This window comes from Dicentrarchus labrax, unplaced genomic scaffold, assembly GCF_905237075.1.
Source record: "Dicentrarchus labrax unplaced genomic scaffold, dlabrax2021, whole genome shotgun sequence".
NCBI classification, from domain to species: domain Eukaryota; kingdom Metazoa; phylum Chordata; class Actinopteri; family Moronidae; genus Dicentrarchus; species Dicentrarchus labrax.
The window spans coordinates 16,458,579-16,483,600 of NW_026136711.1; the positions used below are offsets into that span (position 1 = coordinate 16,458,579).

Here is a 25,022-nt window from a genome sequence, read left to right on the forward strand (position 1 = left end):
CGTGAACGCAGCATAAGGTCTTGGTTGTAGGATACACAGATGTTTTGTGTTGGGGCCAATTACTGGAATGTCTTTATATACACTTCAGTGTTCTTTCATTCTCTGTTTGTCCTGTACGTCTTAAGGTAACATGTACAGTATGTGTTAAAATAGAGTAAACAGATCTCAGTATGTGGAAGCTCCTTCTCTTGACCTTATTTACCATTAAATCATCTGTATGGAGAAATATGTTTGTCACACAATAAACACAAAACTTTAGACTATATGGAAGTTACTTTTTAATGCAGCTGAGGAGTAATGTAAGCTCTTATGCAGCTTTACCTTCAACAGCAGCATTTCTTTCACACTTTGTTCATACTCGACTAAATCAGTAGTCATGTTAGAAGTTAATTTCCTTTCTATACCACATCTCATTGCAGTTGCACTACTACTTCTGCTATATAAGTGTAATGTTTATTTGAAACCTATAATTGTGGGTCAGGCTTCCATTATAGTTATTGTTCAGCCTTGGACCTCTGTCAAGAATCTCTGGAGCTTGTCCAAAACCCCAGAGGTCGTAAGTAATGTCTCTACTGTTAAATGGGTCATGGGAAAAAGAAAAAGCTAAACTTTTTTTTTTGCAAGTTTGAGTTATGTTGCTTTACTTGTTTATTGAAGAAGGCGTCAGGGCAGATCTAGTAGCTGTGCATACTTCATTCAGCATGTCACAACCTAGAATAAAACTTTGTGCAGTGGTATCTGTACGCATATAACATACAGTACTAGAAGGTTAAATTTAAGTTTAAATACCTGGTTTATCATAGACAAGTCCACAACTATGCTAAAACTAAATAATGGATGGAGTTAGCTGATCTGTTATTGTATGTCTAAACTTAAACAATGTTGAACTGTACGATCTACATACACATATACCTTCATATAAACTACTGACCTACACTGCCTGGTATCCAAACAATGCTTCTAACACACACAGGTCCACATATTTAAAGATATTTTCGTACATGGTACATATAGATTAATGTGATGCTTTTGCAGTATTATTATAAACTTAAACATCAGTAAAGCATGTTGAAAGAAGGAAAAGAGGCATTTTACTATACAGTAATTTTCCACAGAATGATAATAATAATCAAATTGATTGATGGGCAGTTTATTGGCCATTATCAAAGATAAAGCTCAGCATTCGATATCTGTGCTTCCAAATCATCCTAGCAAGTCATTCCCTCTCCAAAGCTTGACTCAGCAGCAACCCAAAGACTTCAGGATGAGGCTGAAGTTAAAAATAAACACAATCTGGCATCAGCAGGCTATAATTTATACCAGCACTTAGATGAAAGCAGCCAAGTTATCACAAAAGTTAGGCTAATTTAACATCAAAGCAGGAGTTTCCCTTTTTTTTTTCTCCACAGTGTCAGTGATGGATGTGGTGAGCTCTGACTAAACACCCAAAGATGATCTGAGTTCTGACAGACTGAATTGTGTGTTTGTGTTTCAGGGGAGCTTTCTCTGAGGTGGTCCTGGCTGAGGAGAAGAGGACCCAGAAATTGGTGGCTATCAAGTGCATCCCCAAGAAGGCATTAGAGGGCAAGGAAACCAGCATTGAGAACGAGATAGCAGTCCTGCACAAGTAAGTAGACTTCTATGATTTGATAATCAATCAAATAATAATAATAGGGCCAATATTTCTTAGTTAATTGATATAACCTGATAGTATAGTTATATGTCAAATAAAATTGCATTTTTTAAGCAAGTCTGTACTGTAAGACAAACCTTTAGATGTTCGTGCAGCATTAGACTGCATCTGAAATACTAGCCACAAGGTTTAAGATGGTAAATTTTTCATCACTGTATCTCCATTACTGCATCATGTTAGTTGTATCACATTACTGGATGTCATATATGTCATATATATGATATAAATATATATATACTGTAGTAATACGACACACTATGGTGTATGTAATATGCATCAGACTTGGATAGATATATTTATACCCATATATTCAGTCAAGAAACAACACATACCCAGTATGGGGAATTAAAGGGCTTATTCAATTAAATTATTAAGAAATTGAATTATTGAGATTGAGAAAACATTTTCTCACGAAGGCCTATTGGTACCTTGACATCCGGATAGTTTTAGTTTTATTTGCCCAGGTGCAGTACAATAGCGGGGAAGAGAATTTAATATGTGGTGCTCAAATGACATGATTTTAAAGCTCAACAGTAGCTTGTGTTTATGGTTAATCTGGAAAAACCGCAGACCTGTCTGTCAAGAGTTTTCATTGGAACTACTTTCTGCTAGTCTTCAACTTCAATGCTGTGAGCATCATTATGTTTGATAGCTAGATACTTTATTTATCTCGAGGTAAATTCAAGCATCCAGTAACAGCATACAAACATACAATAGACATACATTAAACATACATTAAAATAGAGAACTATACAAAAAGTAAAAGTAGAAATAAAATAGCTTTTATAAATAAAATAGCTTTTATTAAACTATGTGCAATTTAAAATTAGGCTGTCGACCAGTGAATGAAAGTCAAAGCATTTAGCAGAGGTAGTGCATATGGAGTCAGAAATGACAGTGAATGAAAGAATGTCCAGGAAAATAGTGCAAATGGAGGAGGAAATTGTCCATTGTCTATTGTCCTCCCTGCCTTGACTAAGAGCTGTTGTACAGTCTGATGGCCAGGGGGACGAAAGAGTTTTTAAGTCTGATTAAACGTCTGTTAAACGTAATAGCATTACATACAGTAGTAATACATATATTAGTCAACTTATTTAGTATAGCACAATAAAACGTTAATTAGCTCTTCACAATGCTGTACAAATTGTTCAGTGACAATACAGTTAAAGTACCTTGTTTCTATAATAGTCATATTGCAAATATAAGTGGTTTTGCTTGTAATCTGGAGTCATATGCCCATTTTTTCACTCTACCTGTGCAAGAGTTGTTTTATTAGACAAGACAAAGGCAAGAGACAATAACACTCCCTGTAATTGTGGAGCAGTTCAAACGTACTTCTCTTTAGATGTGGGGAATTACAGGCCATGGTGAAAATGGCTGATCTACATTGGGTCCCAAGTTATTTTTAGAACTCCTGTTGCCTGGGTTACAGGAGACACAACTCTAGCCAATATACAGCTATGATCCCTCCTGAGGTGAGGATGGTGGAATGAGAGCGGTGGGGGTTAGTTAACAGTTCGGTTACAAATTTGACAAACGCAGTAAACTGAGGTAAACTTGGCCTGAAGTTTGCCTGTTTGTTTAGACTCATACAAAGGTTTCATTACTCATTTTAACACATCATCCTCAACTCCCCCTCAGGACACAGAGCCTGGTGACAGGGTCTGACAGTATAAAAAGGCAAAAAGACACTAATCAACATTTTTGTATTAACAATGGATCAAATGACTACCTGTAACGTGAATGACTCATAGTGATGAACCCACAGAGAATTATCACTCGACTCGCAGCTCCCCTCAGTCCTGCAGTCTGTCAGATCCTTGTTTTGTTCTATGCTGTGTTTTGGTTCTACGGATCACAACGTTACTGTTTAGATTCTCGTCTCACCGCTCTTAATCTTAATCAGTCTTATTTCCAGAAGTATTTACAAGTTAAGAACCAGATGTTGTCTGGAGTTTTGACCAGGTGTAATATCTAAACATTTGCCTATTTGTTTTAGTTTGCAAGGTCATGAAATCAACAGATTAAAAAATATATATTTTCCGCCCACTCAGTCTAGTTAAAGATGTACCCATAGCCAGCTGTTTGAATACAACTAACAATCAGTCTGAAATACTGATAATAGCTGTTTTTAATCTCTTCCCAAATTATTAATTTAGCCGTACAGTGGCACAATTGAATCACATTTATAGTGAATTGAACCTGCTCTCTTGTTTTTGACCACATGAGACAGTTGGCACACAAAAAGCCGCCTTCCTCCTTCTTGTGATGCCAGAGCCAAACCTGTCATCTTGACTTTTTCTTAATGACCCTTGCTGTTAATTTCTTGGTGTTTATCTAATTTTTCCGACCTGTGTAAAGCACTTGAACCAGTGTTTTGATTTGAATTGTATAAAGAAGTTTATTATTAATTCAGTGTCTAATGGCCCAGTTTGTGTTGGTCCAGCTGCAGAGGCAGATTATCCTCATTGGATACACTTAATCAACTCATCTCTGTTCTAATCACTGATGGTGAGATGGCTGCCCAGCCTAATATACTACTGATGAAGCCATGTGATATTATCACATCGGTTAGCTGACTGTTTATCCTCTTCCCAGTTTATCTAGACCAAATATTTACTCAACAGGACGTGCAAATACAGTGACTAATCACACTCTGCTAAGTTATTTGTAGCTGTGCCAATCAGAGGAGTTTGTGTGAAGTTGCTCTGGAGGCTCAGTTTAAAATCTAAAAAGTCATATTGACATGGTTTTATCGCATACTTGAAACATGTGTTGGAGCTAGAAATGTCAATTGGATCCAGCTCAATTATTGTTGAACTCCAAATAACTGTTATTATAACTGCTTCTGAATCCAATCCTGTTGCGTGTTATGTTTTGGGCCTGAAAGTTGTGGGACACAGAGCATTCATTACTCCATGAAAATCTTAACCGATGTTATGTACTATTCTTTACATTTACATGTACAATACATATTATCATATTACAGTTTTTCTGCAGTAACCAGAATTTTAAAACATCATGTAAATCAGAAACACGAGTTTGTAATGCGGTTAACAGGGGAAGATAACAGAGAGGGCATCTTATTCTCTTCACTTAACTGAATCCCTGCAGACTCGAGAAAGGAACTATCGCTAAAGTGATTACTGTAATAGAGAGCGCTATCTGCTTTTTAGGAAACATTCCTCCCACCACAGAAACTTTAAGATGCCGCAGATATTGTAAGAAGCATTAATTCATGGTCTCAGATGTCAGATGTAGTTGTTCCTGGCTGCAGAGCTGGACACTCTGTTCTCTAATTTGCTGACTTGTATGTTCTGGTGGCCTGAGAGACCCACGTGTGCTGACAGAGGTCAGCAGATCACCGGTCCTCAGTTCAGCTCTCTTACAGTCACAATGACCAGTGTCCACCATAAGGTCATCACACACACAAACACACAGAAAGTTAAATGCAGCACCTTTACTGTGTGTATTTGACCTTCTGTAAAATTGTGTGTAAAAGTCCATGCTTGAGCTCACATGCATTCACACGTGTCTGTTCACTCAGCAGGTTTAATCCGTCATTCATCCTTCACTGGGTCCTATCTCTCCTTGTACACTGAGCTAAGCAGACAAATGAAGGTGTCCATGCATTGTTTCAATCTGGATAAGAGTCATCGCTGTAATCCAGCATGAGCTCAGGCTGACGCATAAACGGATACCTCTAGTACGACTCAGACACATGGCTCTATGTTGTCTTTGTCTTCCTACCTTCAAGTCAACCCAGTAACCCTCAAACACACATTCATAGTGCAGGCATTAAGGCAAATTATATGAACGGGTTACACACAAACACACAGAGTGAATGATCAGGGCAAAAGGCAAAATGAGAAAAGTTAGAGTTGAGAACAAACACGAATATAAACAATGCATGATTTAAAATATTCTAAAAATCAGCTTTGCAAATGCTTTTAATAAGCAACCCTACATTTATCAATGGTGGAAGGTGAAACAACCATGAAATGGTTATATGGCTTCAAATAACTCAAAATCAACACTTGAACATACATCAATGTGATTAGAAGTACCTAAAATTCCAGAAACCATCAAAATGTATTTTATGTTTACTTAGATTTTTTTAGTTTGGCCCATCTGCTAACATGGAGGCAGTGGGCATTATGACTTATGCTGCAGTCAGCCACCAGGGTGCGATCGAGATGTTTTGGCTTCACTTTTGGAGAGCTATCAGGTTGTCCATGTTTATATATGTCGATGGTTTAAAGTTTAAACGTATGTTACATCCTCATATAATCTCTAATTGTTGTGTTTCCTGGTGCAGAAAGAAACTTTAGTCATTGTAGTTTACAATAAACAAGGTCCTGTTGTGAAGAGCAAGGTGCTCCAAGCAGAAACATAAATGAGCTGCTCATTATGCACCACAGTTCCTCAAAGTAAATAACAATTAATGGTAAATACACAAAATGTTTGCAATGTCTTTCAGTATTGAATGTTAACATCACGTGACTCTTGACCCAGTTTGTTGTACATAATGAGACACACAATAGAAATTGTGGAAAGTGGAATTTATGGCCGTTCTATTGGCTTGCATTAGATTGTACAGGTGCACCTAATAAAGTGGCCACTGAGTATTATAGTCAGTGGTAATACTACACACAGGTCAGACAGAGAAGTACCAGTCTATATGTAGTGAGTCATCTTCTCACCCCTGTGACTGCGCCCACGGGTGTCAAGGGGCAGGAGAGCACAGAGTTCAGCCAATTAGTAAACTGCATTCCACCACACAGCGTAGCCTCCTCTACAGTCAGTAAGAAGTACACGTGACTGCTGGATGAAGCTCTGCGGCGGGTACACACAATGACTGTCCTGCCTATTGGAAAAGATTTCTAACTCCAAACAAGGAATTCTCATGACACCCAGGGAGATTATTGTTGCCTCCTGCAGACAAAATCTGATGAAATACTAATTGCTGAATAAAAATGACTAGTAGAGTTATTAATATGAACTTCATCCCTCATTGTTCTTTTTTTCTTCTCTCCTTCACAGGATCAAACATGCCAACATTGTATCTCTGGAAGAGATATTTGAAAGTAAATCGCACCTCTACCTTGTCATGCAACTGTGAGTATTCACATGTGTGGGTTTGTGTGACTAGTTTTTCTTCCTGCAATGTGTGTTTCAAACTCCCTACTTGTGCTATCTCCCACACACTACATGTCACATGCCATTAATTGCACTCTATAACACACTGGCATATGCGTGAATTCACACATGCACACAGGCAAACATTGTACTGTGCCTACTCATGAACACTAGTGGGGAGTTCACCCTCACACCTGCAGCCTGTCAGCCTCCCACCCACCTCAACTACTAAAATGTCAGAGAGAGAGAGAGAGAGAGTGAGAAAGAGAGTGAGAGAGAGAGAATAAGAGAAAGGACAGATCAGGATCAGGAGCTCCAGAAAACATTAATCGTTCATGCATTAATCACAGTCAATGGCAAATCAGAAAGATAAAAACAGAGGCATGGAGGGAGGATGTGCATTAATCAGAAGTAGTTATTGCTTTCCCCTGCAATATATTTGTGTTCCCTCATAAACAGTTTTTGTGTCCTTGCAATGTTCCCTCTGATTCATGACTCTTTCATGTAACACCCTGTGTGTGTGTGTGTGTGTGTGTGTGTGTGTGTGTGTGTGTGTGTGTGTGTGTGTGTGTGTGTGTGTGTGTGTGTGTGTGTGTCGTAATAGGCTCAAACAAACTGCTGCAGCTAGATGGAGTGAAGTCTCCATCTAGTGGCTTCTTAGTCTAATATCAAGCAGACATCGTCACACTGTATGTGGTTTCAGTCACACCACTGTGGAGCTTTTTGACTCCCACAATAAATGCTTCTGTCTTTACATCTTTATTATAACTATAGTACATTTCATAAGAAATATATATAGCAGTTATTTACTACTTTGAACAAGTTTCCTTAAATAAAAAAAGGACAGAAAACCACAGCAAAAACATGCTACTTAACTGTGTTGCACTGACACTGGCCATGTGTCAACACTGGAAAAATGCTTACTTCCTCCTTTTACGGTAAAAAAAAATATTTTCTGTTGGAGTGGATAGAAGAACTGGAATTTTTATTAAATAACATTAACACAATAAATAACGTTAACAAAGTATCTTATATTTCCCTCATGCTCTTTCTGTCTCATACTCGCAGTCTACCTTTCTGTCCACAAATATTTTCAAAATAATACGTTCAGACCGTGCCATTTCATACTATTTCTCTGTTGCAACCATCAACAAGTAAAATCTTAAGTTGTCTTGGCCAATCACTGGGCTCCACTTTTTCCTGAAATATTAGTCCACTCTTGTTATTGTCTCCATTCTGCACTTTGATATATGAATCTCTTCCTCTTTATCCAGGGTGTCTGGCGGGGAACTCTTCGACCGTATCATAGAGAAGGGCTTCTACACAGAAAAAGATGCCAGTAAGCTCATTCAGCAGATTCTGGATGCCGTTAAATACCTCCACGACATGGGCATTGTGCACCGTGACCTCAAGGTCAGTCTGGGCCTGAGAATTTTTAACTTGAGTCATAAATAGTGAAATTCTAGGTATCTGTATTTTTCCATCATAGCTTTGCTGGGTAAACAGAAGTTGACTTTAGCATTGCCTTTGTAATCCCTTCTGCACTAGCATATAATCCTTTTATGGAGATTAGTTATTACCGAGTACATGTGGTGGTGGAGGCCTGTCTGCATTTCTGTGTTCAGGAGAAAACTTTGCATGATTTATAAACATCTCTGATCATGGTCGTGTCCCTCCTCACTGCAGCCAGAGAATCTGCTGTACTACAGCATGGACGAAGACTCCAAAATCATGATCAGTGACTTCGGTCTGTCTAAAATTGAGGGCTCTGGCAGTGTGATGTCAACAGCCTGTGGGACACCTGGATATGTTGGTAAAGACATCAGATACTGTCTTTAATAAATCTGTTTGTAATTTATCAGTTTTACATAGCAGTTTGATTTCACTCAGTTCTCAACTACAGTAACATTGATTTTTACAGTTGATGCATATATAGTGCTGAATATGTGCCTATTACCTTGTTTTTTTCAGCCCCTGAAGTGCTGGCTCAGAAGCCCTACAGTAAAGCAGTGGACTGCTGGTCAATTGGTGTCATAGCCTATATTCTGTAAGTACACTTTTTAAGACATTTATTGTTATTATCATTATTATTATTATCATGAATTATAGAGATTTGGCTTTGAAACCGTATTTTAATAGTCATGTCATTTGTACCTTGGTCAGCCTTTATAACTTCAGTAACTTCCTGGGATGCTTCTAGTCGTAAAGCTCCTGCACGTCTGTGAGGAAACCTGACGTGTGTGCTCTTCTGTGTGTCTCAGGTTGTGCGGTTACCCTCCGTTCTATGACGAGAATGATGCCAAACTGTTTGAACAGATCCTGAAGGCAGAATACGAGTTTGATTCTCCTTACTGGGACGATATCTCTGATTCAGGTACAGTACATAGCAGCATTATGTAGATTTTTCACAGAGAAACAGCAAACATGTGTTCAGTAAAGGGACACAATGATCAAAGCTTATAAACTGTCCCTGGGTCTGCCTTGAATATTCCTTCTAGTTAGTTCTGTCCAATATATTCAAAGTTAAACCAACCTACTGAATTCCTCTACATCTATTGAGCAGTGGCCTAATAGCACCTTCTTCCCTCCCTGCTGAACTCCCTACTTTATCACAGAGTGAGGTCAGCCACTCTATGGGAGACTAGGGATGTAAAGATACACACAACTCACAATTCGAAACAATTCACAATACTTGGTTTACAATATAATTTCCTCGCAATTTTTAGGTTTTTTGTTTTTTTCACAAAGAGACTTTTTTTTAATTGCAAATACACAGAATACATCAGAAATACATATACTAGTCCCCCCTTTTAGTTCAAACTAACACTGTTAATGTAAATTCATGGTCCAAGTCCTCAATAGTTCTGCTATTACAGAGGCAGCTCCTTTCCACATTTCCAACATAATGGCGTTGGCTTTGTTTACCCCTAACATAACCACATCTTGAAAATATTCCAGTCATTTTCTAGTGTATAGTTTGTGCGGTGGTAACCAACCCTAGACTATGAGTTGTTTTGGCTGCAGTCAGTCCAGCGAGCTACAACGTACGTTCTCACTCAATTCAGTGTGAGTCATCGTTTAGTAAAAGAGGAATTGGTTCCAGGGGCTTACCAGTTATATCAGATAGAGTTAATGTCACTTTCCTCCAGAAGTCATATACTTCTGGGCAGTCCCATATCATGTGTTTAAATGTTCCAGATACGCTTTCTCTTTTATTTCTCTTTATCAAATTATGGAATCCTTTTTCATTTCGGAGGTATGGTCTAAACTGCAAAACAATGCATATTTCTTTATAAAAGTGAAACTGATGCCTAGCTTCTTTATATCACAATTGATATCTCAACTCACAATTGATTCATTTTTCATCTCACCAATTTGAGTCTTCACATATTTGTATCACAGTTTAACTCTTGTGATATATCTTTACATTCCTATGGTATGCATTTAATTTTGGTTGCTTATACCGGCGATGTAATTTTTTCAGCCACAACCCAAAGCTTGTGATTAAATGCGAGAGGTGGAACAGAGACTCCAGAGCTCACACATGGAAAAACTGTAAAAAAAAAAATCTAAAACTTTCTTTAATGTTGCTTGCAGTTGTGAAAACCACTCTGAACCTGACAATGAATATTCAATTACACAAATGTCAGAAGAAGCAAGTGGAAAACTTTTTTATATGCAGCAAAATTCTAATTACCTAAAAATTTTAATTTAAATGAAATCTCCAAGTTTAAACTGAAATGGTTTCTCACCAGGCATGTCTCTCTTCAGACAGTAAAAACCATCAAAGAATTGAAACTCTTACATGGCACATTGATGTACAAACAAGAATTGAGTTTTACTCTCTGCTACACACAGTCTTTCTCATCCAGCAGTAAAAACACCCAACACTGCGGTAGGCAGCCAGGGCTTGTTAGCATCCACCCACCTGAGCAAGTCCCAGACAAGTACAAGACAGAGACTACCTCTTATCCAGGAGATTGTTTCTAGAGCCAGGCGATACCTTTCTCATACAGCGAGAGTGATGTCTCAAGTTGTCTAAGCCAGGAAATATTTTATTCGATCCCTACCTTTCACCTTCCAGGTGTTGAGCCTACAAACCAAGGCAATGATCCCATGTTGATTTTTTTCCCAGTCATAGTTCTTGGACTGGGTCCCTGTTTCCCTGAGCAGGGATCTCCAACTTTTAGAAAAAATGATATAATCGATGCAGTTTTCTACAATATTAGAACTCAACTCAAGATGTGTTTTCTCTTGTTTACAGCAGTAAGAAACTGAAATATTATTATCTTTATCGGTTTCCAGTTTTAAACTGATGTTGTAGTATGGGCTTGCATAAATAAATAGACTGCATCAATTTAGTGCGACTGGTGACTTTTGTAATATTTACTTTTTGAACCTTTCTTTTTCCTTATAGCGAAAGACTTTATACTCCACCTGATGGAGAAAGACCCCAACGTACGTTACACCTGTGACCAGGCTCTGCAGCATCCTTGGTACTGGTCCTACACTGTCATGATGCACTCACATTACAAAGAATATTCCTGTTGTCTGATTAAAACCTTGACACTCAACCTTCAGTGATTTTCTTTTTTTTAACTAATCTGGGATGAGAATATTATGCAGCTCTTGACACTTAAAAAATTCTGATTATGGCTGAGGCTGTCCATGTGATTTCCATCCATTGCACAGACACACTCTTACGTTTCCTTACCCGTCTGTTTCTCAGGATTGCTGAGGATACTGCTCTGGATAAGAACATCCATGAGTCTGTCAGTGCTCAGATCAAAAAGAATTTTGCTAAGAGCAAGTGGAAGGTAAGGAAGATTTCCATTTTATCTTGGATGCACTTTGATTTTCTTATCTGCATGATTTATGCCCTTTAGTGCATATAGAGAGAATACACTTCAGATACAATAAAAAGTCTTGCCTTGGTCTGAACTTCAGGAATCACTTCAGTACAGCCTTTTTTCATTTTAACTTTTGGGAATTGTTAGAAGCATTAATGTCAGGACCCCCTCAAGGATTGTAAGATGAATCCATGGGGCCACAAAATGATGACAAATCTTTTCTAGCTAAATAATGTAGTTTAACCGTTAGGGCCTCTAAAAACATATAAAATGAAATCAAATAGCAAGTAAGATGGCTTCATTTTAAGCATTTTAACCCCTGCTTTAAGTTGCTGCCCAGGTCCCAGTTGGTCTACTTATAAATATTCCATTTGTGTCTTTCTCTACAGCAAGCATTTAATGCCACAGCAGTGGTTCGTCACATGAGGCGCCTCCAGCTGGGCACCAGTCACGAAGGACCCAACCCCAGTCCTTGCCGAACTCATCTGCTGGAAGACGCAGGTACAGGAGTTATTTGTTAACCTCACACACAGTGTAACGTGTGTAGTGCCTCTAATGACAAACAGCACTGATAGTACGCCCTCTTTGTCTCCCAGCGTGCTGTGAAGGAGGGTGCCCCCAGAATGTCGAGAGCGGAGCTGACCCTCTGTCCAACTGCACCTACCGCTGCCACCCAACCAGCAGGGTGTGACCCCTGCGCCTGCTCTATGTACCTGTCTAATCAATCCCAGTGACTTTCCAATTTTAACCCCCTCGGTGGAACCAGAGGCACTATCTCCCCCCTTATCTGGTTAGGAATACAGCGTCATTCCAACCTCTTGCCTGCAGGGGGAGCAAGCCTGTCCAGCCTGAGAAGGAAGACATAAAATGGAATGAAAGGAGGAGGAGGAGGGAGATGATAATTATGATGATGTACCAGAGAGGATTACTTTTACAGACTGGGCTGGTAGTTTGGGATGAGTTGAAATAGGGAGAGGATACAAAGGAAGGAGGGGAAGATAAACTCCTCCACCAGCATGTCAGGGGGATTGTTTTTGCCGAAGCAGGACAGAGCTTGTTGGACACTGTTTTTACTCATGATTCAACCTGTCTGTTTGTTTTAATTGTTTTATATATTTTTTGTGTTGTCTTTTTAACCTCCTACCATTAGACTTCGGAGCGTAAATCTAGAAACAATATCTGCACGATCAGGAGAGAGTTTCCCCCATGCATGTTTTGTTATCTTAGAAATATACCCTGTTGCAGAAAATGCAGTACAATGCAAATGATGGAGTGTTGTGCAAAGTTTGTTAAGGTGGAAAGACAAAGAGCGTTTTGATATTTTGCCGTATTTTAAATGAAATTGAGTCAAATTTTGTAATTTTACTGCATTCTGTCTTTAAGTCATGCTTTTAGACAATCAGTATCAACATAGTTTATGCAATGAAAAGTCCATCTACGTAGCCTCTCTTGTGGCGATATAGCGTTTCCATGCTGTGGTTAGGTTTTTTGAGAGGGAAAGGCTTCTCCCTTCTCCTTTTTTAACCCCAAACCTCTTTAACCACAGGGATATATCTTTGTCTAAGGTGCCTTTAGGATATACAGTAATGATGGGTTTATTTTCGGGTAGCTTCTGAAATATTTGGTCTCTTTCTGCGGAGTTCTTGCAGCACAGACTCTTGCTGTAACTTCATATTTTGTATGTATCACATTTTCAGCTTTAAAATGCAGTTTTATGCTTTTTGTGTTAAAGTAAAGTACTGTAATCTCAAAGGGGGAGGGGGGGCTGTGCGCACACTGTACACTGCCATTATGGTCAAGTGTATTTTGTTATTTGGTGAATGGAAATTAAATGGAAATTACATCAATATTATGATATGAAATGGGAAAGCCAACTGTAAAATTTTTAAAACCTTTCTGGAGGGTAATCAGGAACCTCATTTATTAAAAGAAGTGTCATTTGCCATTTCTCTCTCTCTCTCTCTCTCTCTCTCTCTCTCTCTCTCTCTCTATCTCTCTCTCTCTCTGACACACATAATAAAGAACTGTGTTCATTTATTTAAGTACAAATCCCACAGTACACTTTGTGCAAAAAACCTTTTGCAAACCTTAAAAAGCATGGATCAGTGTGCTTAACCATCCTTAAGACTAGGCTGTAGTAGAATTAAGTAGGTTGTGTGAATGCAAAAAAATAAACTACCAACATTTGATATGCATCTGTTACCATGTACTGTAATCGTACTGTCATTACAATCCTTTTATTCTTACATTCATCTTCTACAGGCACATTTCCTCCACACGCAGCCTGTTTAGAAAGAACCTGGATTAAAGAATGTGAATATGCATCAGATCGACTCACTTCATCTTTACTGGATCACTTACTGCTTTTAATGTTTGTGTGTGCATTAGGAGTACGTACTCTGTATTAATTTTTCACTCATCCGACTCTTTTCTAAAAATAAGCACTGACAAACATGTAGCAGTGTTGGTTCTTTTACTGGATTTGATGAAGAATCTTCTGCTCTACAGTGTTTCAGATGTAAAAGAGCTTCATGCACATTTGTTTGAATCCTCTATACGTCATTTCGGGAGCTGTTAGTCAGGAACTGAGGGACCGTGTAGGACGGCTCATCAACATGAGCATCATCCATCCTCTGATCACTCCATCCTCAGTTTCTTTTTACATGTTTCACTCTCTTTCTGATACTACAGTATAGACATTTGGTACTGATGTGATTTGGTACTGATTATGCTTGCATGACATGGCTTGAAATTTGTGAATCTCACGATCAACAATAAATAGTGTGTACACTACTTGTGATAATGTTACAGTTGTCATGAGCTGAGTGCTGGTAAAGGCAGAGATTTTGTTATATGTTTTACTCTTTAACAAGTTCAGAGTTGTCTTCAAAGCTTGTCTTGTAGATGAGTAAAGAGCAACAAAAGCTCTAATAATGTTTCAGCTGGTTAAAGCAAGTTCAATGTGCTGCTTCAAAAAGTGTTTTTGAGCTTTATTCTGCATTTCTATTGGGTATGCATTGTAGTTTATTGGACAGTAATGTAACTGGTGACTCCAAATTATAAAACGGAGCTAAAAGTTCTGGGATTTTCAGTGTGAATTGTTTGTACCTCATGAATTAATGTGATAGAGGAAGACCCATACAAGCACAGGAAAGCTGACACGTGGACGCAGTCGTTATCCACAGTCTTATTGATATTGGCAGACTGACTGACTCTCCTGATAATGAAAGCAATGTTTTCATTAAACTCCTGCAGTCTGAGTTAGCCCCTGTTATCTGCCTAATGATGATTCATTTTGTAGTATTAATATACAATGTTTTTTACATATTCCAACTCCTTCTGTTAGTTCAGCACACCCACTCCCAAAGGTGCAAAGGTCCCTTGAGATATTAAGAGAATAGTTGGTTATAACTGAGCGGTGTGAGTGAGGATATAACAACCAAAACAACAGAACTGAGTGTTTGTTCTTGTTTTGTGGAAACGGAAAACGAAGGATTTTTACATTCCAGTGCAGTGAAACAAGCGATGAAATACATAACCAAGTAGTATCCCATGACCTCACCACTCAACCAGCGTGGTAGGAAAATAGCAGGAGTGATATTAGCAGCACAGTTAGGGAATGGGGAGATAGCGAACTTGCCCTTAACAGTACCTAACTACAGGGTGTTTAGATCAATTACAGCAGCTTTTGCATTGATAATTAGCATTTTTACAGCACATAGGCCTACATTTCATTCAAGGATTTGACAGTACACCAACCTAAAGGAAAGAGATGATTTGTGTGAAGGTTTCTCCTTTGATCGCTCATCAACCACTTTTAAAGGATGACCAGTGTGTGATTTGTTGTACAAATCAGTATTTGTACCATAAATATGTTGCCTTTCAAGAGCTGCTGTTGTGGGCTACAGTAGCAACGGTATACACAGATGCAATGCATCATGGGTTGTTGAAAAGTGACTAGTGCTCAGTGTGAAAGCCAGTGACTTGTGCTTTGAACAGATTTGTAAATCAAACATACATTAAAATCCCTGTCTATGCATTATGAATCTGTCTGAGTTCGTTTGTAAAAGAAAGAAATACATTTTGTATGCTTATATTTCATGCCCTGCATGCAGTAACCTGTACATGCAAATTAGATGATTAATCGACGTGCTTCTTATTTCTGTAAAACAATTATTTAAAGCAAATGTATTATTTTGCACAAGTAGGAACCAAACTTATTTACTTATCATTTTACAACAAAAACTAAATGACTATTAGAAAAACTTTAAAGGGACATTGTGTAGGAATTTTTCCCATCGGTGAAATTGTATTTTGCATTCAAGCGAATATTGCTCTCTAGTGCCTCGCGTTTTCAAATGCGTATTGCAACTACGGTAGCCGTTATGTACCAAGAAGCCTACCTGTCGAGGAGAAAGCAGGCAACTTCAGCGTACCTTTGAAAGTCTTTCTCCTTCATTAGCTCTTTCCACCTGGGAAAAGCTACCCCGATGTTTACCCTCGTTTTTTGAATTTGCAAGTCACGTTGCCTTTTTAATTCCCTTTTTCACTTTTTGGCGACGAGGATTCCTTCTCCTGTGGTTGGCATAAGTATGATCCTCCATTATTAACTGAAATGCAGTGCAGACTTTCAAATGTGCCGGGGGAGTGACAAGCGCCTCTCACTGGTCTCCTTCTCCGTTATAGCTGGTTTCAGTCACGTGACGCTGGCTCTGAACGAAAACGCGTTGTGGATTAGCTCGACAGGTAGGTTTGTGCTTTATGTCCCTCTCGGCGATTATAGTTTTTCAAAATGGCGGAACGACATGGAAGCCTCCATGGACTTGCCCGTCCAATGTTTATACAGATAAGAAATTCTTCGCTTACGAGGATAAGTCAGATTATTGGCAGAGATAATTTTACACCAATGAGGTTACATTTATGAATGAAGACATTGATTTTAGCTAATAAAATACTTAAAACACTACACAATGTCCCTTTAAGGAATGGGGAAGATGCATTATTAATAAGTTCTTTCAAAGCTTCAGTGTGTAACATTTTGGAGGATCTGTTGACAGAAATGGAATATACATTATACATACATTTATAAATCTATACACCGATCAGGCATAATATTATGACCACCCTGACCAGTTTGCAGCTATGCAGCCCCATACGCAACAAACTGCGTTGCACTGTGTGTTCTGGCACCTTTCTTGATTTGATAGGTACTGACCACTGCAGACCGGGAACACCCCACAAGAGCTGCAGTTTTGGAGATGCTCTGACCCAATCGTCTAGTCATCGCAATTTGGCCCTTGTTAAAGTCGCTCAAATCCTCATCATGCCCATTTTTCTTGTTTGTAACACATCAACTTTGAGGATAAAATGTTCACTTGCTGCCTAATATATCCCAAACCACTGACGGTGCAGGTGCCATGATAACCAGATAATCAGTGTTATTCACTTCACCTCTCAGTGCTCATAATGTTATGGCTGATCGGTGTATATAGTATGAGTATGTTTTCACCTGAAAGTAAGTATTGTTATGTTTTTGTTTACGAGCCGTTGTTATCTACGGGAATAATTTGGCAGTTTTTTTTTCTCCACGACTATATTCTGGTTCTGCTTCATTTATGTGAGATAAGTTAGTTCAAGATGTTAGTTCACCCAATTGATTTCAGTTACAGGAAACAGCTAATTATCTGGGAAAACTAGATTTAGCAGTGCCAGTTGTGGCTATCTCCCGCTAGATTTAACTGACTGGAACTGGTTTTAGCTGTGTTTTGCTGTAACCGCACATTTAACATGCTGTTTTCTTTGAAATTATTTATTTCAATGGGATAAAATCATTTTATATGGTAAAATAAAGTCAGATTCTGGCCTTAGAAACATTTTTACTAAATGTATAGTTACAGCATTTGGCTTTTTAGGGTAGAATAGTATCATGACAGTTCCTATCCTTTGTCAGAAAACAGAAACCTGTAAAACAAAAAAAAGTGACGAGATGACTTTTTGTCAATGATGAAATTCTGCAACTGTTGCTCTCATGAAATAGTTTCGTGGCTTAAGAGGTTTGTCATGAATGTTAATTTCATAGTCTGCTACATGAGGCCTCTCTCATGCTCTCCAAGGAATGCTGGGTAATTGAGGCTTGTGGTTTGGCTGCTGGAGCGTTGTGCTGGAGGAGACCAAGGAGCAGAGCGAAAGTGGGAGTCTGGTGGTCGACCTCATTCAGGAGACAGTAGACAGAGTAAAAATTGTGCGGTCAAACCAGGAACAAGGGACTGATTCAAAATAATGGGAGAGAAATTGCATGGATCACAATGTAAAGAGTGCTGAAAGATGGATCTGAAGGAGTGGAAAAGTAAGTAAAACATGGCCAAGGGTGAATTTTGCCACCATGTACAACAGTTCAATTAAAACAAGGATCGGACCAGAAGCCAGCGGGCCTACATATTTTAAAGCTAACGCACACATCTTTATGGCTGCATTTAATTTATCCAACAATATGAAAGGGGAAGCACATTGAAGATTGTGCTTAGTCCACATCCTCCTCCCAGCATGACTCTGGAGTGCTGATGCCCATGCTTGCATGGAATGTGAAATAGAGACTTGATACAGTGATGAGCCAGAAGTGAACCACACTGCTATGACTCAACTTCATCGTTTGCATGTTGATTTATTTAAACAGTGTCAGTTTTTTTTTAACCTTTAAAGAGCAGTGAAATCAATATGCTGATTTGGAAGTCTGCAAAGATTTATTATGTGGTTAGTGTCATATCAACAAGGCACAAATTACTACCACACCTGCTGTGAATACTGGATGTAAACAGTGCGAAGCGTATACTTAGTTTATAGTATACTAAGTGAAAGGGTGAAGTTCAATGAAAAAAGACATTTTGAAATAAAACTATTTGTTGATTTCTAATGCCACATTTCTATTCAATGCAACAGTGACGCACAGCATCAGGAGCTATTTGGGGTTCAGTATCTTGCTCAAGGACACTTTGACATGCAGCGGTAGGAGCCGGGGATCAAACCCCAACCTTCTGATTAGATGTTGACTCGCTCTACCATCTGAGCCACAACAGCCCATATTTAGCCCATCAATATATATATTATATATTATATATATTGTGTGACAGGTATGTTAACCATGTTCACTACCTTAGTTGAGCATGCTAACATTTGTTATTAAATTATTATTATATTTGTATTAGCTCTGAACACAAAATACAGCTGAGGCTAGTGGGGATGCCATTAGTTTTGCAGGTTTTTGGTCACAATCCAAAGTATTAGACAAATTGAAATTTTGACCAGCTGATGCTAGATTAAAAATTAAAGGGCCAGTGTGTGGGATATTGCATCTAACGGTGAAGTTGCAAATTTCAGCCTTTTGGATGCAACTCTGCCTTCCAAGTGTATAAGAGAAACTGTGAAATGCAAAAAGAACTGTATCTAGATTGTGAGAGTGTTTGGTTTGTCCATTCTGGGCTACTGTAGAAATATGGCGGCCTCGGTGGAAGAGGAACCGCTCTGTAAATTATTCTAAGGTAACATATACAAAATAATTCTTTTTTTCAGGTGACTGAACACTAATGAAAACACTGAATGAATATTATATTCCATTTCTGCCAATAGACCAACCGTGAATGTACCACAATTTCATGTCAACCTTTGTTGAGACATTTCAGTCTGGACCAAAGAGATCGGCAGGTTTATCATGGCCGAAAAACCAAATACACTGTTGATCTGAGTGAGTTTCTGACTAGCAGTGCTATCTCGAAGGTCCACAAGTCTTAGTCACTCCCATCCAAGGTACCTGGCATAAAGTTATACTCCAATAATTATTAAGATAATTGATAAGATAATGCAAATGACTATAGTGGGTTTATAATGACATCTTTCAGGAAAGGTATTCTCAAATCAATCTTTATAACTCTTCATTTTTCAAGGTTAGCACTTTCACCTTATGTCAAAGTGCTGAGTTAAGGTTTGAAATGAAATGTGTTGTGTGCACAGTGAAAGTGCGAGCACACACTCTTCCCTCCTGTCTGTCAGCAGGAATCTATTGTGTTTCTGTCTGTCAGTGCTCTCAGGAGGTTTATGTGCCCGTTAAGTCCATGTTGTCCTTCAACATGTGTGCTGTGGCAGGTATGGAGAGTTTTCACTTGTTGTTTGAGCTTTTCACTCTTTCTCCACCCTTTCCCAGTCAAAAATTACTATGAAGGATTAACTGAGTAACGTTTGAAGTGAGTCAGACTCATGAACAGTGAGCCATTAATAATGGTTCTGTGGTGCAGTAACTACATTTGAAATTTTGCGGCATCTGCAATATGTCAATCCTAAAAGTTGGGTTTATATAGTTCTAATTTGTTCCGCTGGTTACAATTTGTAGGGAAATCGAACTGCTACCTGTATTATTTTCACTGGCAACATGTTTTTTTCTAGTCGATGCTCCAGATGTACGTGCATGGTTGCCCATATGGTTGCAATTTCTCAGTGCGTTAAATAATTGTGGCATTTTATGTTCAATGGTGCATAGAGGAATAGCAGATAAGGAAGGTCAAATAGCAAATTAATAATGTTTTGTTATGTGCAATATGGTGAAGAAAGAAAAGAATTTGGCGTCTATACCTCACAGTTCAGGAGTTTAAAGCGAATATATGCAAAAAGTTCTTTATAGTGTAAATACCTCAATGGTTTACTTGACCACTTATTTAAATCTGCACCATAATCAGATCAGCTCTTCCTCTGCCTATAGTTGAACTCAACAGCAAGTTTCACCAAAAATCTGAGTAGAAACAGACAAATGGAAACACTACCTCCTTGGTGGCGATACAAATTCAATGACACGCCATGTCTAGTCAGATATGCTGTTTATTTTCATGAGAGACACAAGAGGACATCCAAAATTTAATCTCATCAGTCACTGCACAGTGTATAATTTCATATGACCAGTAGGCTACAGGTCAAGAATAAGACATTTGTGTGTTTTGATTGTAAGCTTCAAATAATTTGCTATGTGATCCTTTGATTTTTCTTTTTAACAAGACTTAACTGTCTCTCTCACACACAGACATCTTACAGCTGAACAGGCCAACACACACACCATGGCATGTAGCCTGGGAGCTTACCTGACAAATATTTGTGCACACACTTATTTTTCCCTCTTTACCTAATCACTGAGATCTTTTTCTTGTATCTCAGTAGTGCATTTGTTTTGGATGCAGCGTCATGTAGCTCAGAGCATCTTGGCCAAATGTTTTCTTTGGAACAAAACACGGAAAAACAGACACAAATCATTAATGTAAAAGGATTTTCCATTTCCATTTCTCCTCGGTCTTGTGGCCTCGCATTGTTTTAAGAATAAAACCAGGTTGTTTGAGTTTGAGCAAGTCAATGTCCCTGAGGTGCTGGAGCACGGTGGAGAGCGAGAGACTAAACTACACAGTGAAATCGCCCTCCTCTTCGTGCCTTGGAGTTGAGTGACGTGCAGTTTATGAACAATTCACTCACTGTGAACGACTCATTTTTAGCAGAGTGGGAAAGATGATGTGAAAGTATTTTGCTACAAAGCTTCAAAGCTTAGTTCTTCCAACCTGAATCTGACCCAATTTATTCAAATCCAAAAAGATGTTCAGAGGTTCTTGGAGAATCAACACAGAGTACTGCAGCTCCTGAAGCCAAAGTGCTGCAGCTTATGAAAAGTTGCAGACCCTCAAAGTCCTGCATGACTGTACAAACCACAGTTGGTAATAATAAACAGGATGAAGGGCAGGATGGAGAGTATCTGGCAGTATGAGGAGAGCCACTAATTTTCCACTTTTGGGGAAATTCAGCCTGCAATTAGGGACCAACATCGCCAGAAACTTGACATCCATGTTACTTGCATTAGTAATATTAAAACATCTTATACTGGTCTGAGCTGGGAGTTTACCCCGACTCTGTCCATCAGACAACACAGTCCCCAACCACAGTGGATGAAAAGGAAACAGACTGTCAGGAATAAAACATGAAAAGAGCAGGATAGATGGAGTGGAAAATCATGAAAGGGTTGTGTTTCCACACCTTTGCACATCTAGAATGGGATCTGACTGATTTTGTGGGGACAATGGATCAAAGTAGACGTCAGACAGGATACACATGGAATTCTGGGTCGTCTGAGGTCACATTGTGAGGTCAAAGTCACTGGGGATGCCGGCAGAGAAATGTGTGAAATGTGTGTGTCAATGTGAACGACTTCCTGATAACCTAGTTTAATTTTTTCATCCTGACCAGGTCACCAGTCCAACACAGCTGTGTCTGTTCACATTTTCACTGATTTATTTTTATTGCTTACAGACAAAAAGAACACCAGCTTAAGCAAACACCAAGAACATTCAGTTTCAGTTACTAAGTCCTATAGACCAGTCCATTACATGCAAATACTCACACACACTGTAAATGGACTGAAGGGCTATGATTGTGGAAACCTTTTCTCTGGCAGTAAATTCTGCTCGAATAATATTCTCAGGATTCAAGGCCATGCCAAGGTCCAAGTAAGGCTGTTGATCGAGAGAGCTGCAAACTAAATCTGCTCTAACCTGCACAGTGACTTACCTCACATGGAACTTCAAAAAGATCGATTTCAAAACAGTTTCATTTTCAAATACCTCACTCCATAAATGCTAATTAGTTATTAGTATTTCGGGTTAGATAAATAATACTTTATTTGAAAGTATTAATGGTTGTCTGTCTATGTGTCAGCCCTGTGACAGACTGGCCAGTGTGTTCCCTGCCTCTTGGCTAATGTGTGCTGGGGTATGATCCAGCAGCCTTAGTCAAAATTTATGCCTTATTTATGCCTTTAAGATGTTTTTTGGTATGTTGGGTGTTTGCATATATTAGTTAACTGTCTCCTTACTAATCCATTGCCAGATGCCACAAATAAAAAGCATTAATGTCATAAATGTTGGGTACATTAATGGAATTTTAAGATGATAGGGGTTGAAGAGAGCTGCCAATAGGTGACTCTTTCTTCAACATCTATTTTTTATTATCTGGTTGTCCAAAACGGGTTTCCTGTTGTGTAACATTTGTGTTGCATCTGCTTCACCAGGAAGCAATTAGCTTTCACTAAAAAAAAAGAAATATTATCAGTGGGACCTAATTTAGTCCTTTTTATGAGTAGAGCTGCACAAACACATTTACTCGCATCTGTTGGATTGCTTAGCTGCTAGCTTCGCTTTTAGTGCTTGCAGCCATTGACCGTATATGCTCGCAGCTTATCAGTCCAAAAAACAGATACTGTACCTCAAACCTGCAATAATGGCTTTTTGGCCACTGAATACAACGCAGTTTTGCATTTGACAGATATTCTATAACCCTATTTACATGCAGTCGAGCAGCACTGATTTTAACACTGTCAATCATGACTTTTAATCACCACACTGCAGGATCCGTCCTGCTCCACCACTGTTTCCATCTGGTGCTCAGACTCTCCTGATCTCCCAATCACGTCCACCACAGAACCTCCTCACCCTTCAGCTCTGACTCAGCTAATGATACTTGAGATCTTAATCAGATCTCAAATGCTGGCCAACTCAAAACTTCTCACATCTAAGAAGAGATGCATGCAACACCTCAGTGTTTATGAAAACAGTGACATCGATCACCAGTAACCATACAACTGGTGGATTAACAAAGTCAAACAGTCAACCCACAGCAGGATACTCTTCTCTCAAAACAATGCAAAAACTCCACATGCAGTCCAGAATGAAACACAGAACAGGCTCAAATGCTGAACAATCTCTCAAAAACGCAATACGCAATAAACACGCGGGCTGGAAAATAGCGACATAAACCTAACATCCTCATCTCTAACCATTAAAAACAGCTTGGCAGCGCTAACAACAAACACATGAAGTCAGATTCCTCTCGCTTGTCTTGTGGAGTTTGTCAGCAACCCAGACAAAAAAGGGAATAATTACAAGTGAAAGATGGAGGGACAAAGAAAGGGGGGGTAGAAGATAGAAGAGGAGCACGAAGGAGGGAAAGAAGGTTGTTTGTGGAGGTAAAAACAGCAGTTTACATCATTTAGTCAAATGGGGAAAGAACAAAGGAAGAACAATGAAGAGGTGACAGAAGAAAACAACCAAAAGCATACACCCTTTCTATTTCTCCTGAAGTGATTTCCACAACCTGTGTGTCATGGCCTTTAGTCAGAAACTGTGGAAATGCCAAATTTTTTTCCCTGGGTGAAAAAACAACAGTGAAATCCAAATTCTCTTGTGTGAACCATGGCCTTTTTGCATGCCATAACTGTGAAACAGAATTTAATCTGGTGTTATGGTCATTATTGTGGCCTTAAAGTAAAATACTGAGCTCACTCTTTTTGGCAAGATACTGGTGCTGAATTTCCCACTCTCATGCTTACAGTACGGAGTTCAGGCTAAAAGCACGGCATTGTGATTTACTTACTTAGACTGGAACAGCAGAAATCTCTGAGGGCAAACACACACATCAGTCATCTTTATTGAAACAGACGTGGACAGGCTACAATGAAAAATCGCCTCGTCCTCGCCAGCGTACAGCTTGTAGAGATGATGAGGAGCCGTTTCCACTCAAGTCAAGCCATGTTCACAGAGGTGCTGGGTAATGTTCACTTTGTATCACTGACTTGCACTTGGGTGAAACTTAATATCAAATTTCTTGCTTGATCTGAATTGCAGATTCTGGTGTTATAAGATGCTTGTATCCATTTTTTAGACATGCTAACGACATGGCTCTATGGCTGGTCAGTCGATCCATCACTTTGGTCCAGACTGAAATATCCCAAAGAGTATTAGATGTATTGCAGACATTCATGATGCCCAAAGGATGAATCCTGCTGACTTTGATGATTCACTGACTTTCCCAAGCACCACCAGCAGGCTGACGTTTGTGATTTTGAGTCAGATGTCATGATAACTGCTGGATGTATATGTTTCCAGGTGCTGTCATATTAACATTGTACTTTTGAAATCATTTCCTGGCCATTCTACCCTCTGTGTTTGCCGTCTTGGTTTTTTTTTCCCTGCTGCTTGCTGACCAGCAGGTGTTAGTGATTTGAGCTGATTGCTGCCTGTTTTCTCTTGACATTCGCCTGAAGAAGATCTTGCAGACTGAAACGTACAAAAGAGAATAAAAATTGAAATTGGAGTTTGCAGACTTTTTCTCCTTTGTGCCCTGTGGTGATATTTTTTGTCTAGCAATGTGTGCACACTTGGTCCCTCAACTGCTGGATGTATTTCCATTAAATAAACATTCTTGTCATCTGCAGCAGCGGTTCTCAACCTTTTTTTCATTAATGTTTCATTAATGTTAAAATGTTTTTT

At 39.0% G+C, this 25,022-nt stretch overlaps 1 protein-coding gene across 3 annotated transcripts in view; it reads left to right on the top strand.

Moving 5' to 3' along the window:
- camk1b (calcium/calmodulin-dependent protein kinase Ib) overlaps window positions 1–14,009 on the top strand; it is a 34,827-nt gene extending 20,818 nt beyond the window's left edge. For all 3 annotated transcript variants that reach the window (XM_051413887.1, XM_051413886.1, XM_051413888.1), the window contains 10 exons: window positions 1,496–1,627; window positions 6,737–6,811; window positions 8,107–8,245; window positions 8,519–8,645; window positions 8,804–8,879; window positions 9,094–9,206; window positions 11,250–11,328; window positions 11,562–11,649; window positions 12,072–12,183; window positions 12,279–14,009. In XM_051413887.1, coding sequence (XP_051269847.1) covers window positions 1,496–1,627; window positions 6,737–6,811; window positions 8,107–8,245; window positions 8,519–8,645; window positions 8,804–8,879; window positions 9,094–9,206; window positions 11,250–11,328; window positions 11,562–11,649; window positions 12,072–12,183; window positions 12,279–12,373 — 1,036 coding nt within the window. In that variant the 3' untranslated portion in view covers window positions 12,374–14,009. The remainder of the gene's footprint in view (window positions 1–1,495; window positions 1,628–6,736; window positions 6,812–8,106; window positions 8,246–8,518; window positions 8,646–8,803; window positions 8,880–9,093; window positions 9,207–11,249; window positions 11,329–11,561; window positions 11,650–12,071; window positions 12,184–12,278) is intronic.
- The last annotated feature ends 11,013 nt before the right edge of the window (window positions 14,010–25,022 follow it).